This window comes from Carica papaya, chromosome 7, assembly GCF_054855325.1.
Source record: "Carica papaya isolate Zhongbai chromosome 7, ASM5485532v1, whole genome shotgun sequence".
Classification (NCBI taxonomy): Eukaryota; Viridiplantae; Streptophyta; class Magnoliopsida; order Brassicales; family Caricaceae; genus Carica; species Carica papaya.
In genome coordinates this window covers 27,071,279-27,099,067 of record NC_142315.1, presented here as the reverse complement: position 1 = coordinate 27,099,067, position 27,789 = coordinate 27,071,279, and the positions used below count along the sequence as shown (strand labels likewise).

Here is a 27,789-nt window from a genome sequence, read left to right as displayed (position 1 = left end):
CATAGGTTGAGCCACCCCTGTAGTGGGAGGATTCTGAGCCACCCCAATATGACCCTGCTCCTCCACAGTACTGCCCGACACCACCACAGTATGATCTGGTGCCCTAGCCACAACACCACCCGGTACCAAAATAGTACAATCATGTGCCCCCACCGTATCATCAAGTATCACCGCAGGACCATTCAATCCATCCTCAGCACAGTCTAATCCCTTTTCCATGGGTCTCAGCTCCTCCCATGATGGACCCAAGCTACATAGAAATGTATAAAAGACTAAATCCATCTACTTTTGTAGGGGGATCCTCCTTTAAAGAGGCCGAGTTCTGGTTAGCTGAGACAGAGAAGGCCTTCAAGACCTTTGGGATGATTCCCAAACAGAAAGTCATCCTTGCTACCTACATGCTAGTGGGAGAAGCAGACTACTGGTGGCAACTCAAGCAGACCACCTTACCTTTCCCAGTCACTTGGGAACAGTTCCTGACGGCCTTTCATACAGAGTACCTCCCAGAGCATCTCTAACATATGAGGAGATGGAGTTTGCACACTTGGTCCAGGGAAACATGACTGTATCAGAATATGCTCGCAAGTTCCTAAAGTTGGGCCGATATTCCCCTAAGAGCATGTTGGATGAAGGCAAGAAGGCTAAAAGTTCGAATGGGGTCTCCGTCTAGAAATCAGACAGTAGTTGTTTGTGCTTAAGCTCAGTACTTATTCAGCTATTCAAGCCAAGGCACAATTAGTGGAGAGGAGTCTCCGCACTTTTTCTCCAGCAGCAGGGAACCTCAGGCCCTCAGCTCCACCCCACAGACTAGCACTTACTGCACCTATTCAACAGAACAAAAGACCCAGGCCAATGACTCAGGCTCTCCCTTAAGTTCCAGTAGCAGGACGCTGTAAGATCTGTCAGCATTGTGGCAGGGATCATTGGGACCGACCCTGCTATCGCCTCAACAACACCTACCGCATATGTGGTAGTGCCCAACATTATGCGAGGGAGTGCCCAAGGAACCAGAACCAGGTCAAACCTTATGTTTATGGCAAAGCTTACAATCTCACACAGCAGGATGCAGAAGCTAACCCGGACGTAGTACAGGGTATGTACATTATCTGTAACCATCTTGCTCATATTTTGATTGAAACTGATACATCGCATTTATTTGTTTCCCATATTTTTGTATCAAAATTAAATGTACTGCCTAAAAAACTTGATTCTGTGTTGTTTGTGTCTACTCTTGGGAGTATGACACTACTGGGGGAGGTTGTATACAGAGCCTGTGTCATAGATATAGTAGATAGAAAATTGAGTGTGAACCTAATAAAAATTGACACAGGAGACTTTGATGTAATCTTAGGAATGAATTGGCTAGCGGCGTATCACGCCACTGTAGATGATTTTAGCAAGAAGGTTGTATTCAACCCTCCTAATGAGGAGTCATTTAAAAATTAATAAAATCTTTTAATATTTGTTCCCTCATGGCAAATTTTCTTATTATCAAGTACTTTAACCCAACTGTTTTCTCTAACTAGGCAAACTCAAGAAAGAAATTTTATTAAAGAGATTCTGGTAGTCTGAGACTTTCCAGATGTATTTTTCGATGAACTACCTAGACTGTCAGTGGACTAAGAAGTCGAATTCATCATAGACCTTCAGTTAGGCACCCAGCCTATTTTGGTTGCTTCTTACCGCATGAGTTGTGTTGAGATGGAGGAACTGAGGAAACAGATCACTGAATTGCTGGACACTGGATTCATCCGACATAATGTGTCCCCCTGGGGTGCCGGAGTCACATTTACATGAAAGGGAGATGGAACGTTGAGGTTATGTATTAATTACAAAGGTCTGAACAAGGTCACGATCAAGAACAAGTATCCCCCTCCCCATGATTGATGACCTTTTTGATCAGTTGCAAGGTGCCCAGATCTTCTCCAAAATAGACTTGCGTTCAGGTTACCATTAGGTAAAAATCAGAGCCGAAGACATCCCCAAAACAGCCTTTCGAATCAGGTACGGACACTATGAGTTCCTGGTCATACCATTTGGATTAATCAACGCTCCAACCATCTTCATGGACTTGATGAACAGGGTCTTCAGATAATTTTTGGATCAGTTTGTCATTGTGTTCATCGATGACATCTTAGTTTATTCAAAAAGTATAGTGGAACACGTTCGCCATCTAACTCAGGTTTTGGAGGTTCTCAGAGAGAAGAAGTCGTATGTAAAGTTGAGTAAGTGTGGGTTCTCGCTAGAGCATACTACCTTCCTGTGAAACATCATATCAAAGGATGGAGTGTTAGTGAACCCTGAAAAAGTTGAAGCAGTGCTCAACTGGAAAAAAAAACATCGGTTAAGGAGATCCGTAGCTTCCTAGGGATGGCAGGTTATTATCGCAGATTTGTAAAAGGGTTTTCTAGTCTAGTTGCTCCTCTGACTCGGTTCACGAAGAAGAATGTCAAGTTTGAGTGGAACGAGAACTATGAAGGAAGTTTTTCAGAACTAAGAAGTGGCTGACTACTGCACCTATGTTGGTCTTTCCAAGCGGATCGAGTGGATATATAGTTTATAGTGATGCCTCCTACTTAAGTTTGGGTTGTGTTTTGATACAGCATAGGAAAATCATAGCCTATGGATCCAGACAGTTGAGGAGTCATGAGAAAAACTATCTCACCTATGACTTGGAGCTTGCCGCAATCATCCACGCCTTGAAGACTTGGCGCCATTATTTGTGTAGGGAGATCTTTCAGATCTATACCGATCACAAGAGTTTAAAATATATATTCACTCAAAAGGATCTCAACGTACGTTAGAGAATGTGGATAGAACTTCTTAAGGACTATGATTACGACATCTTGTATCACTGAGGTAAAGGCAACATGGTAGCCGACGTACTCAGCAGGAAAAGTGCATGTACATTATCCCATTTGATGGTTTTAAAATGCATGCAAATATGGGCCGCACAACAGGTACGACTTTAGGACCTGAAGAGAGTCACATGTTTATGCCACTTGACTGTTCAGCCTGAGTTAATACAGAGAATAAAAGAAGCTTAGTCTGCCGATTCCACCTTAGTAGCCCTCAAGAAAGATGTAGAACTGGGAGTTAACTCAGGATTTCGAGCCTGTGCCGATGAGTTGCTCAAATTCCAGGACAGAGTGTGTGTTTCAGGTAACAGTGAGTTAAAAAGAGACATTATGACAGAGGCTCATAGCTCAAAGTTTGTCATGCATCCCGGAAATACTAAGATGTACCAAGGTATTCGACCTCGATTTTAGTGGAATGAGATGAAAAAAGATATAACTAACTTTATTTTTAAGTGTTTGGTATGTCAGCAGTTCAATGAAGAGCACAATGCCTAGGTGAGCTACTTCAGCCATTACCAATTCCGGAGTGGAAGTGGGAACATATCACCATGGATTTTGTGACAGGATTGCCTAAGGCACGTTGAGGACATGACGTCGTCTAGGTAATAGTTGACCAGCTTACCAAGTCTTTCAACTTCTTAGCCATCAGGATGGCCGATCCCTTAGACAAGTTGGTAAGAATGTACATCCGAAAAATAATCAAATTACATGAAGTATCAGTGACAGTAGTGTCCGACAGGGACTCCAGGTTCACTTCTCGATTTTGGTCTAGCCTTCAACAAGCCATGCGAATGAAACTGTCTCTTAGTACTGCATTCCATCCTCAAATCGATGAACAGTCAGAAAGAATGATCCGCACACTTGAAGATATGCTCCGAGCTTGTGTTCTTGACTTCGGAAGGCCATTGGGATGACCATCTACCCCTGATAGAGTTCGCCTACAACAACAGCTACCAAGTAAGTATTGACATGGCTCCGTATAAGGCGTTGTATGGCCGCTCATGCAGATCGCCGATATGTTGGGAAGAAGTGGGTGATAAAAAATTGTTCAGCCCATATCTCGTAAAGGAAACTACAGCCAAAATAGATAAGATCAGGAAGAACATTCAGACGGCTTAAAGCAAGCAGAACAGTTATGCGGACACCCGGAGGAGGGATTTGGAATTTGAGAACGGCGATCGGGTGTTCCTTAAGGTCACTCTTTTCAAGGGAATCAGTAGATTTGGCAAGAGAGAAAAACTAAATCCCCGGTTTATTGAGCTATTTGAAATCCTAGACAGAATTGGTACCGCTGTCTACAGACTAACACTGCCTCCAGAACTTTTCAGAGTCCATAATGTGTTTTATGTGTCCATGTTATGCAAGTACAACCCGGACCCCTCTCACGTCTTGGCCCATGAACCTCTTCTACTTCAGGAGGATCTGTCCTACGAGGAAGTACTGGTCGGTATTATAGACTGAAAGAGCATATTACTCTGCAATAAGGAGATTCCCTTTATTAAGGTACTATGACAGAATCATACACCGAGAAAGGCAACATGGGAGCTAAAATTAGACTTCAGAGCCCAATATCCCTAACTATTTGATTGAGAGTGAGAGAGATAAATTTGAAAGACCAAATTTCTTTTAGGGGGGAGAGTTATAACACCCAAATTAATTTTGTGTAATTTAAAGTAATTTATAAATATTATTTTTTTATTTTTTTATTTTAATTTAATGTAAAAATGAAGTAAATTTTGTGGGGATGAAATTAAAAATAATTTTGGAAAAAATGGGTGAAAATTTGGGTTCCGTAGATGTTTTTGAAAGGAAAATTCAGGGAACCCATGGACCCCCAATAGGCGCAGTCAACATCTTAGCCTTTCGCACATCAAATTGAGTAAGAATCTCTCATTCTATTCACTGTTATAGAACTGAAGTCTAATTAACAATAAATATAGTATTTTGTATAATTTAAAAAATGTTCATAATTAATTACGGGTTTCTAATGGACCCAGAACAGAAAATTATCTACTATTATTCTGTTGATTATTTTTACAGTTTAAATGCATGATAGTGCCTTATTGATTGATTTTATCGCTTTGAATGCATGTGTTATTGTTTTATGTGTTTACAGTTGAATTGGAAAAATGGAGGTTAAAGGTAAATGAAAAATTTGTGTAATTAAATGAATGGATGAAACGACAGCCTTACTGGATATCTTGTGAGATGGTGGACGGACCGAGTACATAAGGAACCCTACCGTGAATGTTGTCTCATACCAGACGAGGTATCGAGACTTGGTAATTTGGTACTCATACCGGACGGGGTATAGAGACAACCTACTTCACCCTCATACCGGACGAAATATTGAGGTTTAGTAATTTGATACTCATACCGAACGGGGTATGGGGATAGCCTGTAATTGAGAATGTAAAAGGAAAGGGTTCATGCGTAGTGGGGATATTCCTATGAACCCTCATGAATACTAGCAGACTGATAAAAATGAGCAATTGTTTTTTTGGTTATTTAAATATGAAAGTATAATAGGTGTTATGTGGCCGATAATATATGAAATTGTGATATGTATGATATTACTGTTTCTGTTTCTATAGGTTATTTTTATAAATCTTATTACGGTAAGTGGACGGTGAACGATTTTATTACTGATAAATGAATTTGCTTAATTAAGTGTTCAATTAGTTATTTTGATTTTCTACCAACATTCTTTTCTGTGTCGGTGAGTTGGCGTGATATTCTTTCTGGTCTAGTGTAGCTCATTTCTTATTTAACCATTTGAAATCAAAAGGATCAGGATCCAGAGTCCGATCCATAGGAGTATTGCGAGTAGGATACTAGTCTTATTTATTTTCCATTCATTTTCTTATTTCTTTATATTTCCTCCAAAAGAGTAATTCTCGTAACACTATTTAGTACTCAAGTTATTGTGTAAGGAATTTAAACCTTAACAATTTATTTCGTTTTTGTACTTTAATTATCATGTATTTCCTTTTGAATTTTCGGGGTCGTTACAGTTAGTGTATCTCACTCTTTCATTAATCATTTTAGATCAAGATGATCAATATTCAGATCCCGATCCACAAGAGAGTTGCGAATAGGATGCCTAATTGTTTACTTTCCATTAATTTCTTTAATTTTTCGTTTGTTTTTTTAAAAGTATCATTCTTATATCCCTATTGTGTATTCTAAATTATTGTGTAAGGAATATAAATCTTAATTTTATTATTTTGCTTCCATATTCAATTTATAATTTTTTTTTTTAAGTTTCAAGACGTTATAATATATAAATATATATATATATATATATCTCTTCAAATTCTGTCCATTTCCAATTCTTTAACATAACTATGGGCAATTGAATCAATTTAGTTTCTATATTTGGTTCTGTAATTATGGATTATCTTATTCCTACTTGTCAATAATGAATCACGACACCACCTAATTTAAATTGGACTTGAAATTAATATACTATTTTCATTTACTTTTCATTATATTTATATTATAATCGCTTTCATATTTTATGAACTAAAAATTTGAACTACATTAAATATCAAAATTATGTTTCAAGAAATTCAAAATTTCTTTATTTTTAACTATTGTTTAATTAAATTATGTATACATTTATAAAGGAAGTTCGCATTAATCTTAAATTTATTCCATGTATGATAAATTGGTAATTCTTATTTTGTTTGATGCAATTATTCAACTTAATTGATTATAATTAAAATGATCATCACCAATCCAAGAGTTAATTAAATTTAGCATTTATTGTTTAAATAATTTTCTTGTACTACATAAGGATAATAATTTTATTAAAGTTGTTAATTAATTACATAATTTTAATTTTACTGGAAATCTTAACTTGAATTTTTTATTAAGTAATTACTAAATGTAACGGCCCCGGAAATTTAAAATGAAATATGTATTAAAAAATATCAAATGCGGAAACGAAGTCAAAAATTCGATTAACATCCCTTACACTAAAACCAAAAACGTGCTCACAAAATATAAAAGATCAAACTACCTAAAGGAGAAACTCGAAAGTAAAAGCTACGAATATGACTATGGAGTCTTTAGGCGTCCCCTTCGTCGTCCTCCTGCGGAACAGGCTCGGAAACAATGTCTTCCTGATTTGAAATAATTAAATAAGGAATGAGCTACACTAGCCCAGTAAGGACATCACGATATCTCACCGTCACGGAGGTAAAGGTGGGTAGAAAATACAAAAAGACCAATAGAGCATAATTTACAACAAATTCTTTTATCAATAATAAATCCTTCACCATCCACTTACCTCGGTAAAATTCATAAAACAGTATACGAAAGCAATAACATTATCATCATCACGAAATCATATATAAACTGTATAACATAATACTTATAACGTCTTTTGTAATTCAATCATTACACAACATATTTTCCTCATTTACCAGCCCACTAGTATCCATGGGGATCCATAGGGGTCCCGCTACCCGTTAACCCTTAACACTTGAAATCAGATTCCAGAGTCGTCCCCATACCCCGTCCGGTATGGGCGCCAAAACTATAAACCCCATTACCCCGTCCGGTATGAGGATGAAACGGGCCGTCCCCATACCCCGTCCGGTATGGGCACCAAAACACATAAGGTCTTCATACCCCGTTCGGTATGAGAGACCACAATCCCGGTAGGGTTCCCTACGGACCCGGTCCGTCCACCATCTCCCAGGATATCTAGTCAGGCTGACCACATTATACAATTACCAATTTACATAATCTTTCGTTCCCCTTTTTCCTCAGTCAGCATCATCAATTCACATTCAAACAAGCAAAACAGTAATTTATGCCAAACAGGCAACATACAGCATCAGTATCTCAGTCATTCAATCCATAATCAATAAAACAGTAAAATATGCACACGAAACTATAAAATGAAAACATCAAACCTCATACTACATTTGAAACTGTAAAATAGGCCAAATAACAGTTAACCGACAAACACACTAGACTCGGGCTCCATTAGCGACCTTAAGTAATTTCACACATTCGTTGATTCAAGAAATACCGTTTTATCATTATTGAACTTTAATACCGTGATAGGAAATAGGGTGAGGGGTCCTTACTCGTTTCGGGGTCCGAACACGGCTTCACAGTGCGCCTACAGGCTGTCCCTAATTTTCTCTGAATTTTTTCCGGGGAACTGAAACGCACTACTGGTACCTGCACGTGTTCCAAAAAATCTCAAATTAGGCCCAGGGCCCCTTTTTGGCCAATATCGCAATTCTGGCACGGCGGCTCCGCCGTGCTCCGGCGACGGTGCTGCCACTTGCGGCGGCGATTCGCCTCGGTTTGGCCGTTTTCGGCCAAATTCGGCCACACTTGCATCGATCATTGCGATAAAACAACCCTAGAGCCCTCGGGGGGCCAAAAAATTACGAAAAACCGAAGCTTACCGGCGGCGGTGCTCTCGGGTGCAGCGGCTCTCCGGTGAGGTTCGTGTTTTGATGATTCGGCTCCGATCAACCTGTAGAGAAAAGAATGGTGATCACGATGATATAAAAATTGCATCAAACGGAGGCCGGGAAGGGCCTCATCGGAGGCAAAAACCGAAGAGGGGCGCGGCGGTGCCGCTGGGTTTCGGCCGTTTGGCCCGGATTTTGGCTCCGATTTGGCCACAGGGGAAATCAGCGTGGAAAAACGAGTTGGAGGTATGAAATTTACCTCGATCGGCGGTCGGAAATCTCCCCGGTGCGGCGGCGGGTGGCGGCGGCCGGCGTCTCCAGCGTCTGGTTCGTCTTCTCCGGCGAGGGCAGGCGGCTAGGGTTTTGTGGTCAGGTGTGGGGGTTCTATTTATACCCTTTTGCCTTTTGATCTCAGCCGTCCATTTTAATTTAATCTAGGTCGTCCGATCGTGCATACGCGGATCGCCAACGTGGTCCGTTCCCGGTCGACGTGGTTTTGTCACATGGCAGGTCCTGGTTGGCCAGGACTGCTGACTGGGTCTGCTGACGTGGCTGCTAACGTGGCGTTTTTTTTTTAACCTAATTAAAATATTTAAAATAAAATAATCAATTTTCTTTTTTTTCATATTTTCTGGGTGTTACACTAAAAACTTAATTTTTGGTAACTATGTAAATGTATCATAAATAAATATAATAATAAAATAAATTATTGAATGAATCAAATTAAACCTATGGATTGGATAAATTGAGTCTCATACATACAGAAAAAAAAAATTACAATATAAATTTTATTCATATAGCTTAAACTATTCAAAAGCATGATTTAAAAATTTTGTATCTCCATTAGTAGAAAATCTATAAATATAAAAAAAAAAAGATGAAATTTTTAACCAAATGTACATACTTCTACCTCATAGCAATTCTTGAATTCATGTTTTCATGTATGTCCAGCGTGTTGCATTTTCTTGTAGCCTACTTGTCAAAATGCCCAGATGACTCAAAAGATAAAGACCTATTCAAAGAAGACATAAATATAACTATTTTATATGTATGTGTGTGTGTGTGTGTGTGTATATATGTGTTATGATTGATAAGTTGAAGAAAGCAGATCTATTTTGGCTAAAATGGCGTGGCAGATACTTGTTGATTTAGTGGGAATTCTAAATGAAACCCGCCTACTTTGTTCCAAAAACAAGAAGCTCATCTTCTTCATCGTCTTCTTCACTCTCTTCTTTTACTCCGCCATCTTCTTATCAGCTCTCTTCTCCTTCAAACCTCTCATCGTCGACTGTTACTCAAAGCTCATCTCCATTGCCTCCACAAGCCCCTCCACCCCTGAATTTTACTCTCTTCTATCCGCCTTATTAACAGATCTCAAACTCTTTGTTGGACTAGAGTGGGTCTTCTTCATCCTCATCTACCTCGCCTCTCTCTTCTTTTCAATTGTCACTATCCTCGCTTCCGCCATAGCCAGCTCTTCAAGAGACATATCCATCAAGAATTTGTTGTTGAAGACACTGAAATCATGGAAGAATCCATTCGTAACTTACTTTTTTATTTTTATCTTCAATCTTGGTTTAGTAACCTTCCTTCTCTACCTCCCTCTGTTGTCTCTTCAACTCGTCACTCAATCCCTACCTGCCTTACGAGCTGTCTTAGCCATCCTCTTAGAAATTCTGTTCGTGGGCGTTAACTTATATTTAGCTGTCGTCTGGAATCTATCTACTGTTGTCTCGGTTCTAGAAGACAAAGGTGGAATCGAGGCATTGGGAAGGGCTGCAGCCATTGTTAAGGGCATGGTCCTACAATGCTTCCTTCTGAATATTATATGTGGAGTCCTTTCTGGTGGTCTGTTCCAGATGTTGAGGCTGATGGGCGTCGCGCACTCGACGCTATTGCAAGTGTTTATTGGGTTGGTTATGACAAATTTTATTGGTTTGCTTAAGCTGTTTCTGATCATGGCGTATACAGTCTTGTATTGCCGACGCAAGGAAGCCCTAGGGGAAGAAATTGAATCGTTGGGTGATGAACAAATCTTGGTTTATACTTCAGTTCCTCTTATTGCTCATAATATCCCATGATCACATAAAACATATATATTTATATATTTAAATAACTTCTGGGTGTGATTTAATTCTTTATGTATAATTTGTATAATCAAGTGCATTTGAGTTCAAATAATGAAGTTTTTCTCTTCAATTCTCAAGCTATAAATTGGTTTCTTCTGTTATGAATGTCCAGGCTGATCTATTAAGAAATTATGGAGGTTAATTTTATAAGCAGTTCTCTCTGGAAACAATATTGTAAATTTTTACAGGAATATATATATATATATATACACACACGATTGTGTGTATATATATGTGAATTCAAAATACAATAACAATATATAGTTTGATGTAAATAAGTACTTGCTTATTTAGGGTTACTAAATAAGTAAAAAATGTATTTAACTATTATATTTTTATTTAGCTTATAAATAATGAGTAAATAAAAATACCTCAAAATTTTAATAAAAATAACTAAGAAAAACACACCAATAATAATCTAATAACTTATAATAAATGTTTCAATCAAAATAATAGATAATTTAGTTTTTTAAACATGATTAATTTCTTAATTAAAAAATTGATAATTTCTTTTCTAGAGTTATAAGCCAACAATGTCAAACCAAACACCTCGTTATATAACATATATAAATATATATACATATAAAGACACCCACGTGGAATAGATAATATATAGGAGGTGGCATTATTGACCCAAATAAAAAATTATATGTTAGTTTGTTTTAATTAATAATTACTAAGTCACATAGCTTCATATATTTTATTTATTAATGGTAATATATATTAATAATATTCATAATAATAACATACAAAATGATAGATTAAATATATTCTTGTTGAGGAAGATGAATATCATTTGATGTGAAGTGTTTATTAATTAACATTGTTTGACGGTGTCATATATATATATATACATATATAATCTTTGATTGGAAAATTTCTTGGCCTTCAGCTTTGAAAGAGCCTTTAATATATTTATTAATAATAATTTTTTAGCGGACCAATTACATGATTTGCATTCATTAGCAATAACCAATGATATTTATTAATATAATTTTGGTACTGTATTTTGTTGACTGACTTTGTCCGATTGATTTAATTTACTACAACTAGGAAATTAGAAATCTCATGTTGATTTTTCAAATTTCATGAAAATTGATCAAATTTGGAAGTATATAACTTCAATTCAACATGAAATTCTATATAAACTAAACTTTTATAATTTCTGATAAAAAAATTTTATCATCTTATAGTAAAATAAATGAAAAAATATAAATAATTTTCACATATAATCTATAAAAACGTTCATATTATAAATTACTGAAAAGAAGAACCATGCTGGACCCAACATTAATTTTAGGAAAGTGGGCTCAAAGTCCAGTCCATAGAAATGAAAAATGGACCCAACAAAAGCACTGTACATTAGTCCCTAATCCACGATGTGGGTAACCTCCTAAAGGCCGATCAATCTGATGAGCAGTTCAAAGAAAACGAGACCATAAGTCACTGTGCTGGAGATTTTGCGGCCCAGTTTAGAAAGTGTAATTTGGATGATATTCCAGGTGATATCTAAGTATATGCCCGTCATGATTTTGCATGCTAATTTTGACACTTTTATTATTTTTAATGCTTACGATGAATATACAAATTATCTCTTCGACGTTATGGGACAACAACTAGTTGAAACTCTAGAATTGATACTGAAGAAATAATTCATAATCAAGAACTGGATACTTTTGTCATCTTAGAGCTTCGAGGTTGCTGATCAGAAGCTGAAGAAGTTAATTTCTTTGGGCCTCTAGAGACCTTCATCCGCTCAAAGGTTGAAGGTTTTCTGGGTGGAGTTTGGCTATTATGGTATAACCATAGTAATATTCAAACTTCGGTCCCAACATGCTGGGATCCATGATTTATTCAGACCGAACAACCTGTTTCGGTTCGGTTTGGACCGGACTGTACACGCCCCGAAGTAGAGATTTTGTTTGGGGGTCTCAACGCAGGGCAAAAAGAATTCTCCTCGTTAGATGATCCAGTCTCTGTCATGATTTAATGGCTAGGAGAATCGAGAAAGAAAAGAGCGTAACAATTTAACTTCTCCATCTAACAAATTAATATTTTTTCTGGTTGTTGATTTTTAAATATTAAAAAAAGAAAAGACTTTTCGATTAGAAGATAAAATAGGAATACAGAAAGTGGGGCAGGAAAACACCAGAGGAAAGGGAAGGGAGAGAGAGACACCGTCACTCCGGACACGTAAAGAAGTTCTGGGGATGTCATTCATGGTGGTATCCGTAAGGTCGTCCCACCTCATCATCCGTGGACATCGAGCTATGCTGTCGCACCGTCTTCCTCACCATCGTTCTGCCACTTTCCTCCGGTAACTTCACGTTCACTTCTTTCTTAACTACTTGCACACTTCTCCTTCATTTTCGAAATCGTTTTCTTCTGGTGACTATTTTCCTGAATTGTTTGGTTGCTTAGAAATTACCCACACTCAAAATGTTTCCCTACTAAATAACCTAAATTTCACCATAAGGAAAACTGAACGTGCACTGAATAAAGCTTGCCTCTTTTCTCATCCACTAAATTCTTGTCATCTTTTCTCATCTGTGTTTCGTCCAACTTGAGAATTTAAGGCAAGTTTTCGTGACTGATAATAATTTATAGTGATAGAAAGTCTGGGGGGATAAAGAGAACAGAGGAAAAATTGGCTTCCTTATCCATTCGTTGTGATGGCTGATGAGTGCTTGTCACTGTTGAACGTAATGTGTTCCTGATATTCGTTTAGTATGAATTGTTATGTAATTCAGGATGTTTAATACAACTTAAGCTAATGGTATGATCATTATCTATTGGATTCTCGCAATTTTCCGGCATGAGGCTTCTATATGGTTGAAAGTTTTTTCTTTTCCCCTGCAGATGGGGGTTGACGAAAGACCGAGATGTGGGCTTGGTGAGCAGCAGAACCAAGGGCCAAGCATTTCGCCTTCTGGCCAATCCTAATGTATGCATCAACTCAAGGCTTCTTCATGTCTAATGCCAATAGATTTGGTTTGAGTATGATCAAAGGTTTGTAGGTATGTGCTCAACGGTTTTGGTAGACGAGCGCCTCATAGAAATTAAAGTTATGGGGTATAGATATGTGTCAATTGATACGAACATGACTTTATTTTCAATACCCTGTAAATTTGAAATCAAATCTTTGGCGTCTTAGTGTTATAGGGAAAATTTGACTTTATGGTTTAATACCCCATAAATTTGAAATCAAAATCTTTGGCATCTTGGTGTTATAGGGAAAATCTAAAGTTTCTATTTATCATGCAGATCTCTAAAGGCGAGTAATTTGATGGAATCTCTGCTGAAGTCATAATTTTTCTCTCTGAAAGAAGAAAAAAAAAAATCATTAGTAACAGTTTCTGAGATGTGTTTATTAAATTTAGCATTTGAAGGAAGTACCATTGATCAGAGAATGCACCCAGTAAATATTAGTTCATGTCTATTCACTAATAACTGTTAAGGAAAGAGAAAATGAGTTTTTTTAGGGTAGAGATTTTGTTGGAAGTTGCATAATTTGAGAAATACTTGGCAATTCAACAAATCCTATGGCTTTTTAACTTTTGGGTGTGGGATGTCCATAACTGAATTATGAACGAAGCTATAACTTGCATCTTTACTCCTCTTAGAAAAATTTTGAGGCAAAAACTTGAGCATATAACTTGTTTTTTATTTGTTTCAAAACGTATCAGATCATGGAAGTCCATAACTGAATTATGAACGAGGCTATAAATTTTGGGATGTCCATAACTGAATTATGAACGAGGCTATAACTTGCATCTTTCCTCCTGTTCGAAAAATTTTGAGGCAAAAACTTGAGCATATAACTTCTTTTTTATTTGTTTGAAAACGTATCCGATCATGGAAGTGAATGAATGCGAGTAAATGAAAGCATTTTCCTTTTAATTCTGACCAAGGGAACTGGCAAGAGTGCTAAGGAGCAGGCTTGCATTGTTCTATTTATGTAGCTAACTTGAGTTCATAAAGTATTTCTATCTAACAGTTCTAACTTTTGGCGCATTAGATTCTTCTTCACTGCTATTTACTGGACTTCAGTAAGGAAGTTACAATAGTGGCATCGCATGGATAGTCTATTCTTCAGTGTGTCAACAAAATTTCAAATATTGGTTCAGGTTCAGAATAAGAAAGTGGAAACTAGAGGCATTTAGTGCCATGCTAGATCCATGGTGGCTTGTCTGACGCTCCTTTGAGCAGCAAAGAATATGTTTGTAGTACGTTGTCTCAGGAATACACTGTAATTACCTTGTGATGGGATGTCATTCAGAGGTAGGTGAGCACTTAACTGTAGTCAAGTTCTCAAGGTTCATTGTAAGTACTTGGTTGAAATGCAAAACCCGGAAATTTCAACTGAGTTATCTGTAAGACAATCTTGGGTAACTTGAGGTAATAATACTTATTCAAAAGTTGACAACTAACTGATTTAAGATATATAGTTAAAAAATCTACTTTTTTAAATGGATAGTTTTTAACTGATTCAAATTGGCATTTTGTTTTCTTTGAAATTCATTTTATGACTGGAAACTCCATGGCAACTTGATTTACTGAATTAGCATTAGACTAACAGTTTCTAATTAACTTGGAATTAGGTAAAAGGAATACTTTTTTCTTGGTTCTCCCTGTTATCATAAATCCAAAAGCAGTCTATACAGAAATCAGATTTTATTTCTGTGGAGATATTTATCATGGAAGTATGCAATTTTTTTATCATGTAGGTGTCTCCAGGGAAAGGAGGTCCACCTAATGAAGTGATTATGGTTGATCCTTTGGAGGCCAAACGATTAGCTGCCAAGCAACTGCAGAAAATTCGAGCAAAAGAGAAATTCAAGGTAAGGGATTCATATATAATTATGAACTCAGTGCAAATTGTCTCCCTCCAAGGGCGGTTCTGTCAACAAGCCTTGCAAAACTATGCTTGATCTAAATGTTGTGACACATTTTGTTTTTGATTTTTTTTCCTCATGTATTGTACAATTTTCTTGTTAGTTGTAGTTGAATGTTGTGGGAGTACTGCATAAATATTTTTCTGTCTTGATATAGTTTCCATGCTGATCATCTTATTGAACTTGAGTTGCTATTTAGAGAAGGCGGCAAATTGAAGCAATTAATGGAGCCTGGGCAATGATTGGTATCACAGCAGGTTTGCTTGTTGAAGGTCAGACTGGCAAAGGTATTCTGGCCCAGGTAAGACTATTTTCTTTTTTCTGCTTTTACTCGCCGTGATAGTCTGCTGCACGGTATTTTCCCTTTCAGTTGACTCATACTGATCAATAAGCAATGTTCCTTTTCTATTCGCAGCTGGCTGGCTATTGGTCCACAATTGTCAGTCTTTTTGTGCGATAGATTCTCTCTGCTTGGTGGAAGTATGAGAAATTGCAGATTCATTCTTGAACTATTCTTTTGAAATTCAACCTGTAAGATAATTAAATAGTGTGTATATTTCATTTATCAGCTCTCATGTTAATCTTCTTTTTTTTGGCTTTTTCTTCCCCATGGACAACCTGTGTGACTGTCCTATGTTCAATTTCTGCTTTCTTTGTCATCTTCCTCGAAATAAGGAAGTTCAATTTCAAGATGCTTATTTTGGTATTTGCCCTTGTAATGTTTCTCCCATTTGTTTGTTAGCTCCTCCGTCACTTGTATTGTGCGAGAAGTGGCGTGAGACTAGACTACATTGGTTTCGGTTGACTAATGTTTTTTGACAAAATATATAATAAACAAAGCAAACTCTTCGTCTTAAAATATCTTTGTAGATCTTTGTTTGTTGCCTGCAATCATCAAAAATCTTACACATATCATAAAAGCTCAATGAAATTCCCATCTCTAGAATGAAGACAATGTGCAAGAATGACAATGCACAGAGCACTAATGGAAGTGCCAATAATTTCTGGGTTTACCCCAACTTCCTTTTTGATTAGGAGAACTTTATCTGGCAAGTAAAAAGTCATTGATGCTTTTTGTTTGGTTGAAAGGTAGTAAAGAAAATAACCAGGATGAGATCCAAATTATCTACTTGCTTTGTTGTGCTCTTTCTTACTTATTTGCAGTTCTGCATATTACTCTCTTTAAACTAAGGTTATTGGTGTTGTTTATATGGCAAGTAGGTTTACTCTCTCACTTACAAGAAATCATCTTCGAAATCTTGATTGGAAACCGAGTTGAATTGATCAATCATGTAAATATTCTTTTTGACCCGCAATCATGTAAGTTTGTATTTTCTCTAGCTATTTGCATGCTTGCTTACTTCCCTGTTTATATTACAGCGCACAACATTTTAGCGGGCAGAAAAAAACCATCTCCATAATCATCACAGCCACCATCCACAGACCCATTACTGTATTTGTCATGTTCCTTACAAATAGAAGATTGTAAACATGTTGCGATTTCATCGTAGTCGTTTTCTTTATTTAAAAACAGAAGGGGTTGGTTTCAGAAATTGGAAAGTAGTTGTCAACGTTTATCCGTATGCTGAAAATAGGAAACTTAGACACCGTCGATTGTCATACATTCCCGTCTTTATGTCCATGAACGAGCAGTTGATGATGGTCTGACCCAAATCCAGAATCTGACAGGACAATTACGGTTGGAAGATAAACTGGTCTTTTTATAATTCTCTGGTAAACTTATTGTCTTTTCATTTTCTTGCTGAATTTTCAACCCCACCCCCCCAAGATTTTTTGTTTAGAAAAAGAGAAAGAATCGTGGGATTTAAGCCAACCAGAAATGAAAATAATAATGAGAAATGATAATAAATATAGTTTTTAAGTATAAAGTTGGTGTAAACGTGGGTAATTTACATGTCCGTCCGATAGTGGTGTATATATATATCCTTAAAATGAGTTTTTGATTGTAGAATAATAATGATACGAGGGTTTGACAAGCAATTAAAATTGACCAACAAAAATCAATTTAATTACTTTGATAATAAAGTAGTAGTTGATACGTGAAGGGCTCTATGGGAATTTAATTATATGTTTTCATACCTTTCTTATTTTCTTTTCTTTAGCCTTTGCGTCTTCTTCTTATCTATATATATATATAATCATCTATTTTAATTTTTAATATATAAATATAAAATTTTTACTTACAATTTTTATATTAATTGTCTTTCTATTGTATGTTTTAATTTTTAAATAATTATAAAACATAATTTCAAAATAAATATAAAATTAGAAAAAGATATTCTACTCTAAATTATTGTTATTATTTATTTATGCGAAAGAATACGTATTTAAATTCAGAATCATTAATATAATATTATATACGATCATTTTCGACCTATATTATATATGCACTTTCTCTTAACCTCAACTTGTTCCATCGAGATTAGACATTATTAATTAAACCATATATATATATATATATATATATATATGTAGTATGAAAAGAAAGTATATACTCTATCCAATATATACATATATGTATATGTACATATACAAACACACACGTATGTCCTTGTTTTGTGCTTCAATTCGTTCCAAGATTTGGATTAAAATATAATAAAACTATTTTAATATTCTTATCATTAATTATTATACACAAATCTGGCTAAGTTCAATTGCCTCCTCTATCAAATATATATATAAAAGTGCATTAGAGAATCGATTCCTCTCATCCGCAGCCTTATAGGAAAACATACCGAAGAACATTGACCCATCTGATATTATGTTATATTATTTTATACACACGTATGAATATATATATATATATATATATATATATATATACACGAGAAACCATCATCTTTTCACACAAGTCATATTGTTTGGTTAGGTGTGATAAACACAGATTTCTAAGGATAAGATACTTTAAAAGCAAAACTTTAGAATAATTATATACTGTTTAAATTTTAATACAATATATATTCTGATTTAATCGAACTCGATTTCTATTTCAATTATTACCCGTTTAAAGAAATTTATATATATCAAATTGTGATATAATACAAACATAAAAAAATCTAACCGAGTCATTGTCAAGAACAAGCGAAAAGTTAATTTGGTAGATTTGTAACTCAAAAGACAAAAATTGAATAATATTCTTAGGGACGAAACCATTTGAGAGATAATATTGCACTAATCAAGATTATTAAAAGGAAGTCGGATTATCCAACCCAACAATTTATTGCTTTCTTAATTCATTTGTTTATCATATCCACTAAACTTTACCAATTGGGTTTTGGAAACTGACTCATGCATTATTGGTTGGCTTATTATATTCTACTACTTTTAATTAATACTAAAACTTCTCCAACTACTAATTAATTAATTTAATTTGTAACATAAATATCTATTAAAACATGCAGATTTAACGGCAACTATTAATGGCCGAACAATAAATCTTGCGCAGAAATCCGAGGTGGATAAAAGGATTAAAAAAAAAAAAACTGTGTGTTTATTTAATATTTACTATTTAGGTTATTAGTTATTAAAAAAAATATTAAGCACAGAATTTTGTTTAATTATTATAATAAGATTTTATATATAATAACATATCGGTAATTAATATTTAATATTTATTTTTACTATTATATATTTGTTTAATTTGGTATTAATCCACCTCCTCACAAAGGAGAAAAATAAACACAAGAAATCTTAATTGTCAACGCTGTGATAAAATGGGTTCCACTATTTTTCCAACACGTAGCTGATTTACTGTGGGTCCTCCCAAAATTTCGATTTGAATAAGCTTGAGTTTATCCATATATTTAATTTTTCTACTTTATAATATATACATATATATATATATATAAATTAAATAAATCTATTACAAATATTTCTATGTATTTTGTGCGTGCAATCGGCTGCATGGGAATTTTATTCATAATACGCATGACGTCACACCTGCCCCGCGTTCTTTTCAAATTCTTTTGGAGGATTTAAATAAATAATATATGTGTTAGCGCTTAATTTTCTGTAATTAACGTTAGCAATTAAAACAGAAAAGATTGAAAATCCACGTGTAATATAATAATATTAAATATTAATTAGAAATAAATGAGAGCATAAATTATAAAAAAAAAAAAATTAGAGAGTTGAAATGATTAATAATTTTGTATTTTAGGGAAAAGAAAAAATCTGTGAGGGTTGGTGTGGGACGTGGCAGCAATTTTGAGGGAACCCATTCAAAAATTGATTAAGCATGCAGGATGACGTGTCCGTAAATGAGAGGGCGCAATCACAGCCGTTGAATGGCGGTAATCTGCCAACTCAGCAAATGAGAACCACACGCCCGTGATTTGGCTCGTCCGTGAATTTTGGATGTTCCACGTGGCAAATTCTAGAACCACCCTGTCCCCATTTTTGACTTCCAAGAAAATAGATAAAAGGAAAAGAGTGCTTCCTCGTGGATATATCATACATATATATATATAAATATAAATATATATATATATATGTATGTATGTATGTATATCTATACACACGCACATAGCTATCAACAAAAAGGTACTTGAAATTTCATTTTTAGAAAAATATCGGCAAATAATTAAAACGCATTAAAAAACTCATTAAGAAAAGTCTGGTGGATGAGCGCTGGAGCCGATAGTAGATATCCTTACACGTGCCAACCGTGTAAAAAGCATGTTGGAAATGATCCCCTGCTTCGTGACCGGGTCATCCTGTTACAGCTGTAAAGTTAATCTCAACATTTTTATTTTTCTAATTTCGGCTATTCTTTATTTTTCAAATTGGATAATCTTATTATATTAGGAATATATTTGAAATTCAATTATTAATCCCGCTTAATCAACTCCTTAAATACCTAAATCCTCCCAAATTTATGTATTTTTTTAAAAACCAAATATCTATGCTTTTTTTTTAAATAATTTTGTTTTTATTATTTTTAATTAAATTTTTAGTAGTTATAATTTTATTTAATTAAATATATTTACTAAATATTAACTTAACGATAAAATTTAATATGATGTAACATATCATGTGAATATATTAAAATCATATTATATACCACATTATTTAAATTTTGATAAACTTTTAGTATTTATTATTGATTCTAATAAAATTTATATTATCTATAAATTTATTTAGAATATTATGTTTGTATATTTATTAAATAAAAACTTTTTATGTAAAAAAGTATAAAATACAAACAAATTTAGATACATAAGACATTATGATTCTTAGTCTACTATCAACCAATGCACAAGTTAAAATGGTTATTGAACTAACTAATTTTGATTGATGATATAAATTTATTTTTATATTAATAATGTTATTTTGGTTTTATTTAGTACGAAGGGCATGATTTAAGAAAATATAATAAATTGTAAAAAATCACAGGTGCATGAACAAGAAAATAAACAAATTGAATACAAATAATAAATTTATTTTTATATTTGTTCGTGTTCTATATAATTAGGAAATTTATTGTTGAATTCTCAATAAGATTTTTTAATCTCTTTAAAAATTTATTGTCGTGAAAATATATTTTTTGATCATTTATTAAAGAAATAGTTATATGTAAATAAATTTTAAATTATTTTAAAAAAATGAGATTATTTATAGAATAAATTTCTAAAACGAAAAAATTATTTATAAAAATAAATTGTTGTATGATCAATAAATATGTTTCGAATAATCATTTTTATGTACTTACATAATATTACTTTAAGTGACTGGTGTAAGAAAATAAATGATTCAATAAAACACTTATCAAAACAAATAGAAATGATATTTTAATGTTATGTGTAATTAGTTATATTTATTTTATGTCTCGATGTAAATAATAAAGATTTTTAAGTTAAGATATATTTTTAAATATTAAAAATTACAAAAAAAAAATAGAATTTCAATAAAAAATACTATACTATTAAAAAAATCATATTATTTTAAAAAAATTATAGTGTTTTAAAATTGACTATTTTTTTAAGATTAATCTATAAACAACGTGATCTATAAGAACATATCACAAAGAAATTTCATTCTAACATATTTTAGAATAATTTTTTTTGAGAATCAAATCAAATAAAAAATATTTTTCCCTACTCTTGAGCTTCAACTGAGATTTAAATGTATTTTTTCATTTGTAAATATATTCTTCCATAGATAAATTATAATATTTTCTTATATATTTTTTGATACATTGTGAGAAAGTATACTACGCTATTTATAAAATTTAATAATAAAATATTAAATAATTTTTTGAAATATTGAGACAGTAACGTTTTCTAGAATCAATAGCGTTTAGTTCAGTGATATATCTTTCCACGTATGAATTACGTGGATGAAAGTAATATATCTTTCCACGTATGAATTACGTAGATAAAAAAAGTGTAACGTTTCTACTGAAAAATGGTCCCAACTGAGTTTGTCATTTTTTCTTGATAAAAAATACTGTGGGCAACTCCAGTAATGAGGGTTTCGAGAAACTTCGGGCTAGCAAGCTGTTTCATTACCCACTTTTTTACTTTTCCAGTTGTATATAGGATTAGGTAGAGATTTAGTTTCGGTTTCGTTTGACGTGTCACTACATAAGCCATTAATTCAAAAAATCTCGACCTTCAAGATAACCGTGACAAAATTTACTATTTACTATATAAATTTACTTAATAATTTATCATTGTCTATTTTAACCTTCTTTCTTTTTATTTATTGCTACTGACAAAAATACTTAATATAAATATAATTATATTTAAAAAGATCTTAATATTATCATTTTTCTACGATTTAAAAACAAATAAAAGTAGCCGAAACAAATATCGGCATTAATAATTTAGTTTTTAATTAGCAATATATTGAGAGAAAAAAATTTTATCAATGAATATTTATTAATAATGATTTTAATTTTAATTTTATAAAATTAAAATCATTATTTAAGTTTATAAACTATTTTGGTAAAATAAACTTATGAATAGATTTATTTTTGGAGTAAAATAAGATAAAACTGAAATTGATAAATTTTACATTAACAAGGATATTTTATTTATCCTCATTTTTACCCGTTTTGGTAACTTTTTGAGGTAAATTTAAAGCCCTGTTTCATGGCAATAAAAGGTAACAAGTTTACAGGCTATAGCCGGTAAGAAAGGTTATTAAAACGTTTAAAAAGAAAAAAAAAAAAAAGCATGGAAAGGTCGGTTACAGTTCTGTTCTGTGCATAATCCATTTTGATGTAGACGATCACGAGACTGGTGAAATCAGGACCGTCCAATCCGTCCCTCCACGTACTCATATAAACACTTGCCCAGTTTGGTCTCTCTTTCGTTCTTATCCTCACTGTTTTTCCTTATAGGCCGCGCTCTCTCTCTAAAATGTTAAGTGTATCAAGATCTTTGATTTCCATTACTGCCAGATTCATTTTTCTCTGCAACACCCTCTTATAAACCCTCTTAATGCACTCATATAAACCCTAGAATTACTTTTTCTCTTTTTCATTAAACTGGAAACAACCAACAAAACCAAAAACACCAGAAAAACAAACCTTCTTGAATTCTTGAAAACCCACGTTGGTTTTTTTTTCTTGAATTCTCGGATACTCAGTTGGCTGTTTCGTTTGGGAACCAAGGTATGTTGTCAAGATCTTGTTTAGACCTGTTGAATTTGGTTTCCATGGACGATTTTCGGACTATGAATCGGATCCCCCGAGTCATGACGGTGCCGGGTGTCATATCCGATTACGAAGACGACGATCAGACGAACCCTGCCGAGTCGGAATCAGGGGAATCCGTGTCTAAAGAGCGGAGAATCATCGTGGCCAACCAGCTGCCGATACGGGCAACCCGTGACGCGGACACCAAGAAATGGCGTTTTGATTACGACAATGACAGCCTCTTTTTGCAGCTGAAAGACGGCTTCTCCCCCGACGTAGAAGTGTTCTATGTCGGTACTTTAAAGGCCGACATTGATAAAGCCGATCAAGAGGAGATCTCTCAGTTTTTGCTGGACAAGTTTCGGTGTGTGCCAACGTTCTTACCTCCTGATATGTACAACAATTTTTACCATGGTTTTTGCAAGCACTATTTGTGGCCTTTGTTTCACTATATGTTGCCTATGACGCCGAGCCACTGTGAGCGTTTTGATCGCTCTCATTGGCAGGACTACGTCTCTGTTAATAAGATTTTTGCAGATAAAGTCATGGAGGTAATTAACGAAGATTACGATCAGGTCTGGGTGCATGATTATCATCTCATGGCGCTGCCCACTTTCTTGAGGAAGCGACTCCACAGGATTAAACTCGGCTTCTTCCTCCACAGTCCATTTCCCTCGTCGGAGATATACAGGACGTTGCCCGTCAGGGAAGAAATCCTCAAGGCCCTGTTGAATTGTGACTTGATTGGGTTCCATACTTTTGATTACGCCAGACATTTCTTGTCATGCTGTAGTAGGATTCTGGGTCTTGATTATGAGTCTAAGAGAGGTTACATTGGGCTAGATTACTTTGGTAGGACCGTGAGCATCAAGATTCTGCCTGTGGGGATTCACATGGGGCAGCTTGAAACTCTTATGTCTCTTGAGAGCACGGGGGAGAAGGTTATGGAGTTGAAAGAAAAATTTGATGGAAAGATTTTGATGCTTGGTGTGGATGATATGGATTTGTTTAAGGGGATCAGTTTAAAGTTTTTGGCAATGAGGCAGCTTTTGGAACAGAACCCGGAACTGATTGGGAAAGTTGTCCTAGTACAGCTTACTAACCCTGCAAGAAGTTCAGGGAAGGATGTGCAAGAGGTTCAAGACGAGGTGAATCTAATATTGAAACAGATCAGCGAGAAGTATGGGAAACCTGGGTACGACCCGATTATTTTTATCAATCGAGCTATAACCACACAGGAGAAGGTTGCTTACTATGCTATTGCTGAATGTTGTGTGGTGAATGCTATTAGGGACGGCATGAATTTGGTGCCTTACAAGTATACTGTGAGCAGACAGGGCAGCCCTCTTCTTGACAAAGTGTTGGGCATCGGTGAAGATAAGAGTGCTTCAAGGCATAGCGTTATTATTGTATCTGAATTCATTGGTTGTTCTCCGTCTCTAAGTGGGGCAATTCGGGTTAATCCCTGGAATGTTGATGCTGTGGCGGATGCCATGAGTACAGCAATCCAAATGTTGGAGGCAGAGAAACAATTGCGTCATGAGAAACATTACAAGTACATTAGCTCACATGATGTTGCTTATTGGGCAAGGAGCTTCGAACAAGACCTTGAGAGAGCTTGTCATGATCATTACAACAAGAGGTATTGGCCAGTGGGGCTTGGTTTGGGATTCAGAATTGTTGCTTTGGGACCTACCTTTAGGAAACTAATGTTGGATCCTATTGTCTCTGCGTATAAGATGACAAGTAGCCGGTTAATCCTGCTGGACTATGATGGCACCATGATGCCACAGGGTTCAATGGACCAAAGGCCAAGTAGCAATGTTATTTCGGTTTTGAATTGTTTATGCAGTGATCCGAAAAACATTGTTTTTGTTGTGAGTGGTAGAGGCAAGGATCCCTTAGCTGATTGGTTCTCTCCATGTGAGAAATTGGGCATTTCGGCGGAGCATGGTTATTTTACTCAGTAATGCTACTGCAACTTTCTTTCAAATTTTCTGGTCTTTTTTTTTTTGTTTCCGGTTTTTGTGATTGATTTGTTTTGATAATTTCCTTGTCTTTGTTGTTATGTAGGTGGAGTAGGGATTCTCCATGGGAAACTTGCACATTGACTACTAATTTTGATTGGAAGAAGGTTGCAGAGCCTGTGATGAAGCTTTATACAGAGACGACTGATGGTTCTTACATAGAACAGAAAGAAACTGCGCTGGTGTGGCATCACCAAGAAGCTGACCCTCATTTTGGTTCATGCCAGGCTAAAGAACTTCTTGATCACTTAGAGAGTGTCCTTGCAAATGAGCCTGTGGTTGTCAAGAGGGGACAGCACATAGTTGAGGTGAAACCACAGGTAATTAATTGTATGCAGTTTTGTTGATTGTGGATAACCTACAGGATGATTGCAGTATTAAATGTGAATTGTGTTGGTGGAGAGAAAAGGGGATTATAATGAGTTTCTTATGTTCCTTTGTTGTTGACCAAGGGGGAATTCTATTCCTTACTAATAGGTAAGTAAACATAATTTATTGGTTTTGTTTTTGTGGTGGATGGCAGGGAGTAAGCAAAGGCACTGTACTGGAGGATCTTATCTCAACCATGAGATATAGGGAGAAGTCACCAGACTTTTTGCTGTGTATTGGAGATGATCGTTCGGATGAGGACATGTTCGAGAGTATTGCAAGCTCGGTTATGAACCCATCATTGCCTGCCATAGGAGAAGTTTTTGCTTGCACAGTTGGCCAGAAACCGAGCATGGCAAAATACTACCTGGACGATACAGGAGAAGTCATCAAGTTGCTTGAAAGCCTTGCTGGTTCATCTGGACAAACGAAGAGCCCATAGTATGTGTATCTGCTGATCATAAAAAAAAAAAACAAAAAAAGAAAAGAAATGTTTGTTAAAATGAGGCTGGTTCATTTATATGATCATTGATGTTTAGGAGGAGCAGGTTATTGGTTTAGGACAAATGTTACAGGGCAGCCTTGTACAGAATATAGTCTGCTTTTACAGGACCTCAGAAATTGAATATATAGAAAATTTAGCCATTTCTTCCTTCTCCTTGTGATGTATACTCAAAACGATGCTCATGGTCATATCCGATGCATTAACCCTACTGACTACTTGATGTGTGCATCTGTTCAAAATTAGACCAGGCTAGATTAGAATTGGAGCAAGACCGGAAACTTTACGACTCTTGGGTTTATTTGGTTCGGTTGGATCAATTTTTTTTTTTTAAGTTCGGTTTGGACCGGGTAGATTGAACCATTTATTTTTTTAAAATGAAAATTAATTTAAATTATAAATAATTTGTATATGAATTAATAAAGTAAATATATTTATTGAAGTACCAATTAGAATTTATGAATACATAAATCATGAATCGATATTCAGCGAAGGGAACAAAAGAAAAGCAAAATCTAAATAAAATTTTTTAAGCGTTATTGTCCTATGTTATACGCTTTATGTTATTCAATTTTAATAGATTCGATTAAAAATTTGAAACTAAATATTAATTAATTGAAGACAATACAAGGGAGAAACAAATAGCTGAGAGGAGGACCTGTGAGTGTGATTACATGTGCATGTTGCATGAAGCTATGAGTGTGAGAATGAGAGTGTTGCGTGAAGACTAAAGAGAGCAAGAGAATAGGAATGAGGAGAGCTACGAAGAGCATGAGGCCATGAGTGTCAGAGTGAGAAAGCTGCCATGAGCGTGGTTATGTGAGGCTGTGTGCTAGCCTAGTTGCATGAGGACTGAAGAGAGTGAGAAAAGACATAAAGAGAAACAACAACTAGTGATGGTTGAGGAGAGTCGTGGCAACACTAGCGAGGAGAAGGCAACTAGTGAGATTCGAGAGAGAAGATTGAGATAGTTGTGATTGTGAGAAAATAAGAGAGTGAGAGAGTAAGAGAGTGAGAAAAGACTGGAGAGTGATGTACAACTTATGTGTGAGATAATAGGCGAGAGGATAGCGACAATTTTTTTTGAATTTTAGGATTTTTATCTCAGTCCAAATAAAGATTGAGTTGGTTTGGGTATATTCTTTTAGTCATCTTTACATCCTTAGATCGAAGACCGGATAAAAACTAATTTAATCCCATTCGGTACGAGCTCTTAGGTATAGTCTCGTTTTCTAATTAAGATTGAAATTTTATACTCTACTTACTATTATGTTATAAAAAATAAATATAAATTATTTTGTAATTTAGCAAATATCTCATTTTACTTCTAATATTTTTTAATGCAATGTCAAAAGGACTCTTGTTTACTAACAATACAAAATTTGTTGAGAGTCTATATATAAAAAAGAACGCCATTCTTTATGAAACGCATGGAAATGTTGAGATTCCTCCATGTTGAGTGACTATAAAGATTACTCTATAATTTCATAAGTTTTACATAAGATTAGATTTCTATGATGAATGAGTTGATACATGTATATTGAGTTGGATGAAAAATTCCTCCAACAAATTAGTTCAAACTAAATACGGATATATTAGTCAGAGACACTGAACAAGTTACAATTAATAAATTTATTAGAGATAGTATAAGTAGTTATGTCATAAAATTTATATCAAGTTTTAATTACTCTACGATAACTTAACCTCATTATGTCTTAAAATGATTAAATCTAGCATGAGAGACAAGCAATATGTAATTGATTATGGAGGTCAGACCCTATTTATTTGAATACTCTTATTTATCATCTATCAAGGAGGACTTCTTTAATCTCATTCACAGGGACACAACTTTATATTTCCTTAATAAGAATTAAAGATCTAAATAATCCTATATACATCGAGAAT

The 27,789-nt window shown here is 34.8% G+C and overlaps 3 protein-coding genes across 3 annotated transcripts; all 3 read left to right on the top strand.

Annotated features, from left to right (window-relative positions):
• The first annotated feature begins 9,374 nt into the window (after positions 1-9,374).
• Positions 9,375-10,493, top strand: LOC110825582 (uncharacterized). The gene has a single exon (XM_022056047.2). The coding sequence runs from the start codon at positions 9,424-9,426 to the stop codon at positions 10,378-10,380; it is 957 nt and encodes a 318-aa protein (XP_021911739.2). The 5' UTR covers positions 9,375-9,423; the 3' UTR covers positions 10,381-10,493.
• Positions 10,494-12,359: 1,866 nt separating this feature from the next.
• On the top strand, positions 12,360-16,029 carry LOC110825583 (uncharacterized). Its single transcript, XM_022056048.2, has 5 exons — positions 12,360-12,745; positions 13,288-13,372; positions 15,156-15,269; positions 15,523-15,624; positions 15,739-16,029. The coding sequence occupies exons 1-5, from the start codon at positions 12,639-12,641 to the stop codon at positions 15,781-15,783; spliced, it is 453 nt and encodes a 150-aa protein (XP_021911740.2). The 5' UTR covers positions 12,360-12,638; the 3' UTR covers positions 15,784-16,029.
• A 6,581-nt stretch (positions 16,030-22,610) lies between these two features.
• On the top strand, positions 22,611-26,027 carry TPS11 (trehalose phosphatase/synthase 11). The gene is made up of 3 exons (XM_088208603.1): positions 22,611-24,952; positions 25,060-25,333; positions 25,537-26,027. The coding sequence occupies exons 1-3, from the start codon at positions 22,965-22,967 to the stop codon at positions 25,822-25,824; spliced, it is 2,550 nt and encodes an 849-aa protein (XP_088064729.1). The 5' UTR covers positions 22,611-22,964; the 3' UTR covers positions 25,825-26,027.
• Positions 26,028-27,789: the final 1,762 nt, after the last annotated feature.

Coding starts and splice junctions, on each gene's coding strand:
- LOC110825583 (XM_022056048.2), top strand. CDS start 12,639: ATGTCATTCATGGTGGTATCCGTAAGGTCGTCCCACCTCATCATCCGT. Junction 13,373..15,155: donor GCCTTCTGGCCAATCCTAAT/GTATGCATCAAC, acceptor TTTATCATGTAG/GTGTCTCCAGGGAAAGGAGG. Junction 15,270..15,522: donor GAGCAAAAGAGAAATTCAAG/GTAAGGGATTCA, acceptor GTTGCTATTTAG/AGAAGGCGGCAAATTGAAGC.
- LOC110825582 (XM_022056047.2), top strand. CDS start 9,424: ATGGCGTGGCAGATACTTGTTGATTTAGTGGGAATTCTAAATGAAACC.
- TPS11 (XM_088208603.1), top strand. CDS start 22,965: ATGTTGTCAAGATCTTGTTTAGACCTGTTGAATTTGGTTTCCATGGAC. Junction 24,953..25,059: donor GAGCATGGTTATTTTACTCA/GTAATGCTACTG, acceptor GTTGTTATGTAG/GTGGAGTAGGGATTCTCCAT. Junction 25,334..25,536: donor TAGTTGAGGTGAAACCACAG/GTAATTAATTGT, acceptor GGTGGATGGCAG/GGAGTAAGCAAAGGCACTGT.